Genomic DNA, 14,529 nt, shown 5'->3' with positions numbered 1-14,529 from the left:
TCCCTCTAGACAGCTGTGGAGCCTCGAGTCTTCAAAACCACTAGGCTCCACATGGCCTCCTCTGCTGCCCTGCCTATAAACTGCCTCCAAGCAGTAAGCTGGGGCCCTGTTAGGACTCTCTCCCCTCAGGGTTCGTGGTCCTGTGCTGTTATGTCCTAAGGACTGAAAACTGTTGCTTTACATATTGTGTAGCATTTTCTGGATTTTTAAACGAGGGGTAAATCCAGTACACCTTGGATAGAAGCAGAAGTTCTGACTATTTTTATTAAAGTAAATATAAATAAAATATTGAGTTAAGGCCGGGAATCACATAAAATTTGCCTATTTTCTAATATAGACACAACTATTAAGATTGTAGAAGTGAACATAATTTTATAGACTAACCAGTATCTTGCATAACTTCGGTCAAACTAAACATTTAACACTCTAAGGAAAAAAAATCATAAAGATGTTTTTCTACTTTGTCTTATCAGTGCTGTTAGTGGAGAAATCCTAGGCCTTTACAGTTCTATTTTGAAATCACTAAGCAAAATGTTTTATTGGCCTTTTGGAAAACACCTAAGTAATAGATTAACAGCCGTATTTTAAAATTCATCTTCAAAGAGAATTTATATTGTTTTTCCATAAATGAATATGCTTTTCCCTACTCCCCAGATATAAAGACCCTGATACCAGTAAGCAAGCCAGTAATTCGGAGCTACTTCCCAGAAAGCTGGTTATGGGAAGTTCATTTTGTTCCCAAAAGGTATTCTACTTCTCTCATGTTCCTCTGGAAAAAAAAAAGTGTGGAAAATGAAAATATTATGGCCAAAAATCTGGATGCTACTCATTCCCCATAGTTTGCTTTAGAGTTAAGATGATCCCACCATCTGGTCCAGTTTTGTTCTGTTTCGCTTCATGATTTTTTGTTTGTTTGGTTTGGTTTTGCAGTGTATTTTGCTGTGATAATTCCTTCCAGGGCATCATTAATTACTGGTAAAGAAGAGTACTCTTCCATTCTATTTCATTTTACGTTAGGATCCATTTACTACATGCAGTTGTGTGCTCTACACCATATTAAGCAGCTATTTTTATCTTAATAATAACTGTACAATAAAATAAACATTAATAAACAAAAAGATTAGTTATTTTCTTGTTAAAGTCTTATTTGAACCGGGCATGGTGGCACATGCCTTTAATCCCATCAGGAGGATCGCAAATTCAAAGCCAGCCTCAGCAATTTAGTGAGGCCCTAAGCCACTCAGTGAGACCCTGTCTCTAAATAAAATACGGAAAAAAAAAAAAGGCTAGGGATATGGCTCAGTGGTTAAGTACCCCTGGGTTCAATTCCCAGTTCCCCCCCAAAAAAAGTCTTATTTGATACATCTTTTTTGGGGGGGGGTATAGGATTGAACTCAAGGGCACTCAACCACTGAGCCACATCCTGAGTCCTATTTTGTATTTTATTTAGAGACAAGGTCTCACTGAGTCACTTAGGACCTCGCCATTGCTGAGGCTGGCTTTTGAACTCTCAATCCTCCTGTCTCAGCCTCCCAAGACACTGGGATTACAGGTGTGCGCCACCACACCTGGCTTACTTGACACAGCTTAATGGGATGGATGCCTGCACTGTATCAGGCACTGAAAACAGTGATACATTAATACTGGGTCTCCAGGCCTCAATTTTCCAGGTGGGCTCAAACCTCTGGCTTTCCCATGAGAAGTCAAGGGCCTGTATCCAGAGCTGGCAGTAGTTTCCTCATGGGTCTCCTTTTCCTCACATATGTGGTCTTCCTCCACACTCTTGGCCATTTCATCTGACATTGCTCAAGCTCACACTTCCAATACTGCCCCCCACCCAACCAGAGATTGCATTAATTACCCTTTCCAATTAAGTCTGTTGCCTGAATCGATGTATATAATGGTCTGTTTACTTCCTGTATTTCTCATTAAAATTTGAATACCTTAAGGGCCAAAAACTGAATTCAGATTATTTTTTATATCCTGGACTAAGATCCTACTTGTAGAGGTATAAAAATAAATGTGCTAAATAAATACCTGCTGCCGGGGCTGAGGTTGTGGCTCAGTGGTAGAGCGCTTGCCTAGCATGCTTGAGGCACTGGGTTCGATCCCCAGCATCACATGAACAAATTAAACAAATTAAATAAAGAAAATAAAGGTATAATAAGTATATAAGTAAATACATGCTGCTCTGAACTCTCAGTATCCCTCGGTAGAGATATCACACTGAAATACAATTTATTTCCTTAACAATTTCTTCCACTAGATAACAGAAAACAGAACTAAGAGGGACAAGTACTGTATGCTTGACTTGTACTTGACACTATGCCTGACTCAAAGCTGGTGCATAAGACCTGGAAATAAATATCCATGCTTAATCAGAAAGTTTTGGTTTTGTCAATTTGTGGTGAGCAGTGTTCAGTTGCATTACTTTGTTTCCCTATTTTAGAATATACAATAAACATAGTTTTTCTTTGCTTTATATGCTTTGAAATGCATCCTCGAATGCTCACTTTATAATGTCTAAAAACATGGAATAGAATGGAGAGCTGCTTAATGTATTTTTGTTGATGAGTTTTTCCCTAATAGTTGATTTGATTTTGTGTTATGATATTTTTTTTCTTTCTTCTAAAGTAATAAAAAGCAAAAATGACGTTAAGTTGGGTTAATTAATGTTCGACTGCATTTGAACATCAACCATTTACCTTCCAGGAAACAGCTGAAGTTTGTGCTCCCTGATTCTCTAACTACCTGGGAAATTCAAGGTGTTGGCATTTCAAATAGTGGTAAGAAAGCTGAAGTTGAGTGCTCATTGAAGGAGTGGTTCGATTAGCAAGATGTATCCTTGTTACTGTGTATTCAGTGTACCCAGGACTTAGGTAATGTCATTAAAAAAATAATAATCTTCCTGTATTACCAGGAGACTTAGATATACCCACATCCTTGAGCTGATTGATCTCTCCTTTTGTGCTTCTATTAGCTATCATTTTATACATGCGGGTGTCGCATCCCTATTTTCTTTCACTTTTCTCAGTGACTGGGAGCTTGAGTTAGGAATAAATACATGACTTCCCTCTTGGCCCAATGTCCCTTTGTGGCGACGACTTACTTTTATGAATAAATTCAGCACTGGCTTCATTTCTTTATTTACTGTTTTTCTTTTCACAAAGTCTTATTTTCCCACAATCAAAATTTTATGCCAATTATTGGAGCCAATCATAAATATCTAAAAGCCAATCATGAATGCTTATTAGTTAATAAGCCTTTTCATGCCTTAAATAGAATTAAACATTTGTTGAACAAATAAAGTTTTTTGTTAATAACTGTTACAATAAAGATCAGCCAGGCCTGATGGCACATGCCTGTAATCTCAGTCACTGGGGAGGCTGAGGCAGGAGGATAGCTAGTTCAAAGTCAGCCTCAGTAATTTAGGGAGGCCCTAAGCAACTCAGAAGACCCTGTCTCAAAATTAAAAATAAAAAAGGCTGGGGATGTGGTTCAGTGGTTAAGTGCCCCTGGATTCAATCCCTGGTATGCCCCCTGCCAAAAAAGAATAAAGATCAATGAGCAGAAAATTTAAGAACATGGATGATAAAACTGAAAAAACCACGATATAATATTCTTTTTACCTTGAAGTAAAGCCAACATGAGACATTTCAGTACTAACAAAGCAGGATGGGAGTTCTCTGATGTGCCCCTGCTGTGCTTTTCCTTTGCGCTGAAGGTATATGTGTTGCTGATACCCTCAAGGCAACAGTGTTCAAAGACATCTTCCTGGAAATGAATATCCCGTATTCTGTTGTGCGAGGGGAGCAGATCCAACTGAAGGGAACTGTTTACAACTACAGGACTTCTGGCATGATGGTGAGTAGGTATTCGTGGTGTGGAAGAAGAAACGGGGTTCTGAGAATGTCCTTGGTGTGATTATCATACGCACAAAAACAGAAATTCAGCTCAGTTCAGCAGTATAACCACGCACTTATAAGGAGTGTGGTACCAGAATGTGCAGCTTGGTACAAGAAGGGGTACAGGAGGGAGGAAGGGTTGAGATGAGTGTTCATGCAACTCCAGAACAAGGTGCCCAAGGCAGTTGGTGTGCTGTGGAGGTTCAGGGAAGGGTGAGTTCATATTTAGTTCATTTCACACCTTTGAGTTCCTTGATCTCCTTGACGCTAGCTCCTCTCTCCTTGCGTCCGTTTTAGCTGTTCAAATTCATCTTCACTTTGGGGAACTTGTCACCCTCCCTAGCATCTTGATTTCAAACATCTCACCCTTGAGTCGTAGCCTCCTTCCTGTCCTTCTGACTGGCTACCCACAGCAGGGTTCTGCAGCACCAGCAACACCTCCAGTCCACAACTTGATCACTTGTTAATTAGCCATTGGCCCTCTGCCATTGTTTCTTTAGTCCTTGTACAGGTTACAGTTCACGAGCCATCATTATAACCACTGATTAAAATGATGGTGACTCCCTTGAGCCTGTCACTCCAGGGTACAATCCATGAAGGTCCAACCCTGATGGGATTCACCACTTGTCTCCCCTTTGCCAGCACACCTCAAAAAAAAAAGTGTACAGAGGCTGGCTGGTTTCCCTTGAAAATCACACAATCACAAAACTTCCTATGGAAATCTAATGCCGTCCAAAAATCTATCTGCCTATTTTTACATCTCCAATTTTATTCTCAGAGTTGACTATTTCAGTAGCTCCACCCAAGTTTGGTTTATTCACCCTCTAAAGTTTTGAAGAATTGTGTATTCCATTGACACATTTTAAGTTGTCATATAAAATTTTTCATTATGAGTTATAATGCCAATCTATTGCTTTTGAAATATTTAAATATATATTTTAAATAAGACTGTATATCACATTTGAATAGATATATAATGTAATCTAAATAACATAGTAAACCATTTTTTAAAAATTTGAATAAGTTCTTAACAGATTATATGTCATTCCTTTTTCTTTATGAACTCATTTTTATTCTACTGTCCTATATTTATGCTTGAATTTTTCCATTCTATTGATTATCCTATCATACTTTGATGCGGTAAAGATATGACACATGTAAAAAATGAAGTATTTTTAAATTCCATGGTTATAACACTAGATGGCAAAGATAATGCCATAATGGATTTAGTTACCATTATAAATATCATTAGTACACGATTGATAAAATAACATGACATTATGTATTTCTAAAGTCATTAAACAATTGGTTCAGTAACTGGATAAATAATATTTATTGCTAAAAATGAAAGTAAGCTCAACATTATATCTTTTCATTTTTCATCCATTCTATCTGTTCTGGTTAAGAGTAGGGAATCAGGGCTTCAGGTGACCCTGAGGTTTTTTCAGCTCCTAACCCACCAACTCAGGTTGTCACTGTGTCATGAGGGGGTAAGAAGGAGAAGGAACTTTACATTTTTGAGAAATTCCTCAAAATTAGTTGTTAAATGTTGATGCTTTCTTTTGTTTTATCTTGATTTACTCTCAATTTTATGGATTGAATCTTTTAGGTATAGTTCTTGATTTTATCATTTCACCAGGTTTTGGAGGGAAGGTGAAAAATATTCACTATTTGAGCCAGAAGTCCGTGAGTCCTATTACTAACCCATAATAAATATGAGGAAATGGAAGATTAGAGAAGTCATGCAATCTGTCCCATGTCACAGTTAATAAGAAAGCCAAGGTTTGAATCTAGGTATTTTTAGAGCTAGAGTTTAGTTGTAAAACTGGGTACAAGTGGGAAGTTAATAAAAAAGAAGTTGGGGACATATTGGGCAGGACTGTGCATGGACCAAGATATGTAGTTTTCAACCTTTCATCAAATCATCATTTAGTGAATATTGGAGGTTGGGCTAAAAGATACAAAGAGGAGTAAGACGTGGAGTACCTGAGCCCGAGGCTCCCGCTGTTCCAAACACAAACACACAGAGAGACAACGTAATGCTCTCAGAACAGCATGGAGAACGACTGTAGCTTTGTACCTCACTTAGGAGGTGGTGGCCTAAGAAAGGCCAGGCATCTCCGAGCCAGGGCCGAGTTTTCTAGACATCCTTTCCCATCACTCAGCTCCACAGCAGCTTGTGTGTATGTTAGGAAATCAGAAGCAAGCTTTCTCCCATGCTGAGAACCTAAGGGGTCACCCTAACATCACTAAAGCCTCAGGGAAAAGCTTGTCTAATCAAATGAAATTCAGGGTAAATGTTCCCAGAGATAAAGTTTTTTTTTTTTTTCATAAAATGTATGACTCAAGTGATAACTCAGTGTTGATATGATTGATTGATTTGATTGATATGATTTTTTCACTGATGATATTTCAGTTTTGTGTTAAAATGTCAGCTGAGGAGGGAATCTGTACCTCAGGAAGCCCAACCATTGACCCCCAGGGGACAAAGTCCTCCAAATGTGTGCGCCAGAGAGTAGAGGGCTCCTCCAGTCACTTGGTGACCTTCAGCCTGCTCCCCCTGGAAATCGGCCTCCACCATATCAACTTTTCCCTGGAGACAGCGCTTGGAAAAGAAATTTTAGTAAAAACATTGCGAGTGGTGGTAAGAAAAGCATTCTTTTTAAACATACCTTTTTCTGAAAAAAAAAGTTATCAATCACGTATGCTTAAATGATTCAGGTGAGCGGAGGAAAGAAGGAGAAAAACAATAATGTAAATGTCACAAAATATTAACAGCTGAGGAATCTGAATGGAGGTCATTCTGATTTTTTTGGTACTATTCTTGCAACTTTTCTGTGTGTTTGAAATCATGTTTAGATTTTTTAAATAAAACAACAGCACTTTTTATTGAAGAAAATATGAATACTTGAAAAAAACCACAGAAAGAAAAAAAGTCACCAATAATCCCCACACTTAGAGATTCACTATTTTAACAAATTGGTATGTGTCTTCCAGGGTTTCCCCAGACAAATTCAGAAATTGCATCTTGAAATGTACATGTCGATATCATGCTAGGTTCTGAAGTTAAAGCAAAAAATAACATATGACCCTTGCCTTTAAAGAACTTAACTGTCCAATTTATGAGTGAGTGAGCAAGCCAAAAAGGGAAGAAAATAATCATTTATTAAATACCATTAATCCCATAGTCTTTTAAATGTTTCCATGTTAATATTAAGACTCTCTTATACAATTCGTATTTGTCAATTTAGAACAACGTTAATTTAAACTAAGGTCAGATTCTTGGCAAAGTTCACATTGCTAGTTACTGATAGGTCTCCCTAGGTTTTCATTCTCCAAGCTCTGCTTTAAGTTGTGGAATTCCCTTCTGTGAACCTGGATTGAGTTGTTCTGCGCAAGGCCCATTCCTGTGCATCCTTGCCTCGTAGTTTCATGCACAGATTCTGGAGCAAGCTGCTTGGCTTTGACTCTTGGCTCCCCACTTCCAGCAGTGTGACATTGGATATGTTATTCAATCTCTACATGTGTCAATTGTCTCATTTGTCAAATGGGAGTAATTATAGCACCTTCCTCATGGAGTTTTTTAGAGGTTAAAGAGTTAATAAATACAAAGCACTTAGACAAGTTACCCACCCTATCACAACTTCCATTTAAGGGCTTGCTCTGATCATTATACAAATAGCCATGTAAGCATGCAAGTATTTATACATAGTTTGCTTTTTCAAGAAAAGAAGATTTTTTAAATTGGGAAAGTAGACCAAAAAAGTTGATTCAAGGAATTCAGGTCATGTAAATTTAATTGTATTCTTAACTGATGTTTTCTGCCTTTACTTTAGCCAGAAGGAGTCAAAAGGGAGAGTTATGCTGGTGTTACTCTGGACCCTCAGGGAATTTATGGTAGGAAAATGATTTTGTATTTTATGTGTTGTCTTTTTGCTCTAGAAATTGAAGTGCACATGTAACTTAAAATGCTACGTTTCAAAATGTTAAATGTGTAGAATCAGAAATGTCTGCTTCCTAAATCACCGACTTTATTGATAACATTTTTCATGCTATAAACTGTAGGATTGAGACCAAAGGTTATTCCATTAATTTTAAATGCAAAGCATTGAAATACTAAGAATTGTATGGATTCGCTCATATGTCAGTTATTTTCTATCCATCACAATAATAATTTATACTATTATGTTATATTACCATAAGTCCAAAGAAAAGGTCATTTGCGTAATTATTTAGCATGCATTATTTGAAAACACAATAATGTTGATCACTTTACAAATCCATTCCTTATTGCTCCTGATTCTTTGATTTTCCCTCAACTGAGATATGCAAACTCCTTGAAGCTAGACTCTTGTAAACATTTGTGCATTAAGTCAACGCCTACACACAATATATATTTCTGAATTTTTTAGAATGTGCTTTGTGAACAACTCTTCTCAACAAGGGAAGACAGACTGTCATTCTTCATATTAAGTTGTTACAATTTACCTTCTTGTCATATTCAGTCCTTCCTGTTTTCTTTCCATGATGCAACAGTGGGAGAAAAGACATTTACTTAAAATTAAAGACCACTATACTCAGAGTTCTGTTTCCTCAGGGAAAGAAAAGTGCTACTACTTTTACATTTTAAATCAGCTGGGTATCACAAACTGAATAAGGATGACTTCAGCAGAGTAACAACAGAAAGCTCCTTCCAGCGTGCATGTAGCCACCCAGGCACACACCCACAGAGGACCCTCCTGAGTGGGCTAGGGGTAGAGACACTGCGTGTTCTGAGATCTGAGGCCTGGGGCAGGGCCGTCGAGCCTCAGAGCCTCCATGTCCTTTCATCAACAGTGCTTCCTATCCTGACATTATTGCAAGAAAAATCCCAGCCCCGTCTTATTTGTCCTATGTGTAAACAGTAGGGTCAAAGAGAGGAATGATCTTTTTATCTAGAATGAATCCCTCTAGAGAATTTCTTAGTTTAAAACTTTCTGGGCTGGGGATAGAGCTCAGTCGTGGGGCATTTGCCCAGCATGCACAAGGTCCTGGATTCCAACCCAGCACTGGGAAGGGAAACAAGTCTACGCCTCTTTCCCATCTTGTCATGTGACCTTTTTTCCTTATAATTTTAGGCAACTTAGATTCAGGCAGCTTCGTTGCCTTCTAGGAAGCCAAAGAGGGTTAAGATGGCAATCAATTCTATCCAGTTATCTTATAGAGTTTATTAATACTTCCAATATTTATATATTAAAATTGCTATTCCACAATGACACTCTACAGAATTCAGTGTTTTAGAAATAATCAGGATGAACCTGAAAAAGTACACGGATGATAATAATGTTAAATGAAATATGAAAATATGTGTATGGGTGAGGGAGAATGGAGTCTCACAGCACACTGGGAAGTATTAGCCTTGAAAAATCTGGATAAGCATTTATCTGGACTATATAGGGGGACTGCTGGGTCAAAGGGCATACACATATTTAATGTCATTTACTCTTCAGTAGTCCTGCGCTTCTACCAACACAAGGGTCCTCTTCTCTCCCTAGCTATCACCAATTATTTCTGTTACTTACCTCTGTGAATTGTGTCATTTTTTTTTTGATGGCTATAAAGTAATATCTCATTGTCATTTTAGTATCGATTATTCTGGTTAATTTTAAGCATCTCTTCATATATTTATTAGCTGTTTAAATTTTCCACCTGCCCATTGCCTATTCACATCTTTTTAACTTCTCCTATTTCCCTTTGGATTTGTCCATTTCTTCTTCATTTTGTCTCTGATATACTTTGAGTAACAGAAAATCTAAATGGGTTTTGAACAATGGTTCTTTATACTTGGATAGTCAAATCCATCATAATTTGTCTGATTTATGATTATTTATTTTGGGATAATCTTTAAGAAATCTTCCTCTACCCTTAGTTCAAAAAGACATTGATGGATATCTCATTCTACTGATTTTACAGATTCAGCTTTTTAGCATTTTAATCTTTCTGGAATCTACCTTTACATGTGATGTCATGATGGTTATTTGCTGATGATCTCTTAAAAGAAGTAAAATTGACTTCCTGAGTTCTAACTTCCTCCTTTAGCTTTTCCATCTGGTAGCAGAGTTGTCAATGAGAATTAAAATAATCAAGAGCAAGTATCAGGGGAGAAAATGGCAGAAGCTCAAATTTAGATATTCACAAACACCTCTCTATAAATAAGTGCCATGCATCAAGCATGAACTGTATGCCAATTTCTCTATCTATACCATTTCACCTTACACACATCCTTTGAGGAAAAAAGTTATTACCTCCATCCAACTAAGAAACATACTGAATTATAGGTTGTGTCTTGCTCAGTGCCACATATTTTTAGGATGCTCTCTTTGAACTCCAAGCTCCATCAGCCATACTATAAGACTCTTAAATGCCTTCACTGACTTTTATCTTAATGTAATATCCTCAACACTTTTCTTTTTTCTTTTTTATTTGTTTTAATTAATTATACATGACAGTAGAATGCACTTATACACTTTGTATCATACATAGATGGGATATAATTTCTCATTTTTCTGAGTATACATATTGTAGAATCACATTGGTCATACAGTCACATACATACATACAGTAATAACGTCTGTTTCATTCTACTATTTTTCTTATCTCCACATCCCCTGCCTTCCCCTCCTTTCACTTCCCTCTACCTAATCTAAGGTAACATTATTTTTTTGCATTACACTTCTTAATACACATAAATACCAACTTTTTGTATTTCTGTTTGTATATAAAGTATGTTGACACCTAATTCAAGTCTTCATACATGTACTTCGTATAATGATGTCCATCACATTCCACTAGCCTTGTTAATCCCTCCCACCCCTCTTCCCTATCTAGATTTCATCTATTCCTCCCATGCTCTCTCTCCCAATCCCACTATGAGTCAACCTCCTTATATCAGAGAAAATATTTGGTATTTCAGGGACACAGCCACATCAATGTTTATAGCAGCTCAATTCACAATAGCTAAACTGTGAAGCCAACCTAGATCCTTCAGTGGATGAATGGATAAAAAAAATGTGGCATATATACACAATGGAATTTTACTCAGCATTAAAAAAGAACAAAACCATGGCATTTGCAGGTAAATGGATGGCGTTGGAGAAGATAATGCTAAGTGAAGTTAGCCAGTCCTCCAAAAACAAATGCTGAATGTTTTCTCCTCTGCACTTTTCAAGGCTAATGGAGGATGAGGTCTCATGAGGAACATTCCTGCATCTTTGGCAAAGCCATGTGGCTCGTCCATTAAATTGCAAACTGTCACTCATTTCTTCAGCATCTTCCATGAGCCAGGGACTTTGTGAACTTCAGTTTGAGTCAGAGATAGTTCCTGTCCTGAAAGAGCCTTCTTAGCAGGACAACAGGAGGTAGATTCTCTTTCTGGTGACTACAATGGACTCTGTAGTAAAACTTCCTCAGCTCAGATCACAGCTCCACCTGGGGTAGTGGCCTTCAGCCTTTCCAAGACCAATTTGCTCATCTATAAAATTAAAATAATAAAAATAGACCTAACACACAGAAGTGTTGTGAAGATCCAATGTAATAACACATTTAAAGAATTTAGTGCAGTGCTTGGTACTCTATCAGTACAATGATAAATGTTATCATTTTGTGATATAAACCACTGAGTGATTATAATGGAAAAATTCTCCTGAGATCAGTATGCTAAAACTCTGCTGTTGAGGACATAGAGAAAAAAATAATATCTAAGTTAGACTGACAGGGGACAGTGGAAAGAATTTCAGGTCATGCTTCCCAACAGTGTTCAAATAACCTTGACTAAGAAATTACATATTAGTTATTTTTAGATTTCAGTTCCAGGAACAATTTTCTCTCTTTGGACAAAATGGCATGCTACCCTATACTAGTGAATAAACTTGATATATCCTATTTATTTCATGTCAGAAAGCTTACAATTTAAATATTTTATTTAAAAAGATTATATAAGCCTAGGATCTAATTTTCAAAAATCTTGATGATTTTTCTTTTAAAATTTTAATTGTTATTATTGAAGTCTTTTATTCTGAAAAATTATTTGGCAGTAGGTACCTTATAAATAATCTGCAAATAGTCTCTTCCCCGAAGAAGTCTGTAAGTCTCATCATTTTTTAATTTATAGGTGTCATTAGCAGACGAAAGGAATTCCCATACAGGATACCATTAGATTTGGTCCCCAAAACAAATGTCAAAAGGATTTTGAGTGTAAAAGGTAAATTAATAAATCCCATTTTTATTACTTACTTCACTTTGTGCTTTAAACAAAAATCAAATATCCTCGTGATTATTGCATTTATGTTTCTGCAATTCCCTACACACACAGCTCTGCCCTTGAGCGTACCCTGTCGCTTGCTACTCCCACCCCCACACCCCTTTCAAATGCCTGATTGCTTCTGCAGCTGTCTTCTGCCACTCGCCCAATTTAAATGGAGATTATTAATTCTCCCATGATGAAGGGTAAGGGCTGTCATGGGCCCAGAGACCCCACTAAAATGGGGGTGCAGCTGCTTCTGGACTTAAAGAACTTTTCAGGGTCCTAACCAATCGTGCTCCATAGAAAGCTTTGTGATATGTTGCTTTCCTGCAGAATGACTGGTCCCAGAGGGGCTGTATTACTCTATTTGTGCTGCTATAATAAAATACCTGAACCTGGGGAATTAATAAAGACAAAATATGTATTTCTTACAGTTGTGGAGGTTGGAGGTTGGAGATCATGGTGCTAGCAGTTTGAGTGTCTAGCAAGGGCTGCTCTCTGCTTCCCAAGTGGCCCTGTGTTGCTGCAACCTCACATGGCAAAAGACAGGGGCAAAATGACAAAAATGTGTGGACAGCTTCCCACACCTCTTTTATAAAGTCATTTATCCCTTCATGAGGACTGAGCCTTCCTGACCTAATCTCCCCAAAGCCTTCTAATACCATCACCTGGGCCGTTAGGGTTCGGCATAGGTTCTGGAGTGGCACACACTTTGAATCCACAGCAGTATCTCTCCCTGCAGTATGTTCACAGATGTGGCATCTTTGATGGGCTCCCCCTGGTCTCTGGCCTTCATAATTCAATAATTTAACACAATATGACAGCATGTCCTGACTGTATTTTATCTCAGACAAAACCTTGGAATCACAGATCATTGCTACTGGAAAGGATCTTTTTGATCATGCACAATCCTATTGTTGGATTTATCAGAAAATGTCTTGCCTATGGTTGCACAGGGAGTTATAGCAGAGTGATCCCAGCACTCCCTTCTCTTGCTCTTTGCTTTGCTTCATGGGAGGATAGTTACTGTGATTTACGATGGTCTAAATCTATCAGGTTGAATGGCAACCAGTTTGCCATGTTCTCTAGGCAGTAATCTATCTACTGTATTATACCATCTACCACTATAAAATAGTAATGTTTTTAAGTCTTTTTTTGATTCTTTAAAGTTCACATTCCTAACCAGATGGTTCTTCTCGTCATTTTTGAGAAGCAGAGTAGAGATGGTTGATCCTCTCTCTTTAGAGTACACTGTTAGATGTTGATAGAAAGGGGATGTGTCTTCTTTGATTTCTTTTGTTTCAGGACTGCTTATAGGTGAAGTGCTGTCTACTGTTCTGAGTCCAGAAGGCATTGACCTCCTCACCCACCTCCCCAAGGGGAGTGCAGAGGCAGAGCTCATGAGCATTGTCCCTGTATTCTATGTTTATCACTACCTGGAAACAGGAAATCACTGGAACATTTTTCATCCTAACTCATTAACTAAAAAACAGAACCTGAAGAAAAAAATAAAAGAAGGTAAAAATAATCTGTTTTATATAATAATCCAGTGGGTTTCAAGCAAATATTTAATTAAACTAGCATTTAAGTTGTGAATTATATAAAAGCTTAATTACAAAAGAATTTTAGGGGGAAAAAACATGAGTTGGACCCTGCTATATAAATAGATACTATTTCTTTAGCATTTTGGCTTAACTTTCCAAAATGCCTGGATGGGAGACAAGACACCTGCATTCCAAACCCTACTGAACACTTCCTTCCTCTTTGAATGAGATTAGAATGTTCTACTTGATAATTGCCAATTCAAGCAATTCCTTTGAGAAGTTCAGTGTTGGCCACAGAGCACATGCTTGCTGCCCAACACCAAATGCAGTTTACTGCTCCCAGGGGCTGATACTCTTTGAGTAGAAATGAAGTTCAGTGGAGCTCTGTGTTCTTTTTCTGGTGCCTCTTAGGGATGGTGAGCATCATGTCCTACAAAAATTCTGACCACTCTTACAGCATGTGGAGGGGCGGAAGTGCCAGCACTTGGTAAGTAGAAGTTTTTTTTTTTTTTTAACTTATATTTCATGTAGTAGTTGATTAATTAAAGAATAGCTATCATAACGGAACTCCGTTCCTCCAGTTGATCCAACTAAAAGCCTATCTCATTCTTCACTCCTCTTTTTCTCTTACAACACACATCTGATCCTCAGATATCCTTGGCTGCATCTTCAAAACAGATCCTGAATTTGGCTGGTTCTCACCAACTCCATCACACCATCCTGGCCAAGCCAGCATCCTCTCTGGATGATTGCTCTAGCCTCCTCTAGCCTTCCGACTTCAGACTTGGATCCTCTTTGG

At 37.8% G+C, this 14,529-nt stretch overlaps 1 protein-coding gene across 1 annotated transcript in view; it reads left to right on the top strand.

Annotated features, from left to right (window-relative positions):
• The window catches only part of C5 (complement C5), an 84,988-nt gene that overhangs the window by 33,649 nt on the left and 36,810 nt on the right, over positions 1-14,529 (top strand). Inside the window, exons 18-25 of the mRNA XM_046451772.2 lie at positions 655-745; positions 2,713-2,786; positions 3,725-3,864; positions 6,322-6,549; positions 7,742-7,802; positions 12,055-12,144; positions 13,492-13,704; positions 14,142-14,217. Of these exons, the coding sequence (XP_046307728.1) occupies positions 655-745; positions 2,713-2,786; positions 3,725-3,864; positions 6,322-6,549; positions 7,742-7,802; positions 12,055-12,144; positions 13,492-13,704; positions 14,142-14,217 (973 nt within the window). The remainder of the gene's footprint in view (positions 1-654; positions 746-2,712; positions 2,787-3,724; positions 3,865-6,321; positions 6,550-7,741; positions 7,803-12,054; positions 12,145-13,491; positions 13,705-14,141; positions 14,218-14,529) is intronic.

Source organism: Marmota monax, unplaced genomic scaffold (assembly GCF_021218885.2).
Source record: "Marmota monax isolate L192 unplaced genomic scaffold, Marmota_monax_Labrador192_F-V1.1 WCK01_AAM20220418_F8-fsc00020, whole genome shotgun sequence".
NCBI classification, from domain to species: Eukaryota; Metazoa; Chordata; class Mammalia; order Rodentia; family Sciuridae; genus Marmota; species Marmota monax.
This window is presented reverse-complemented; position numbering and strand designations above follow the sequence as displayed.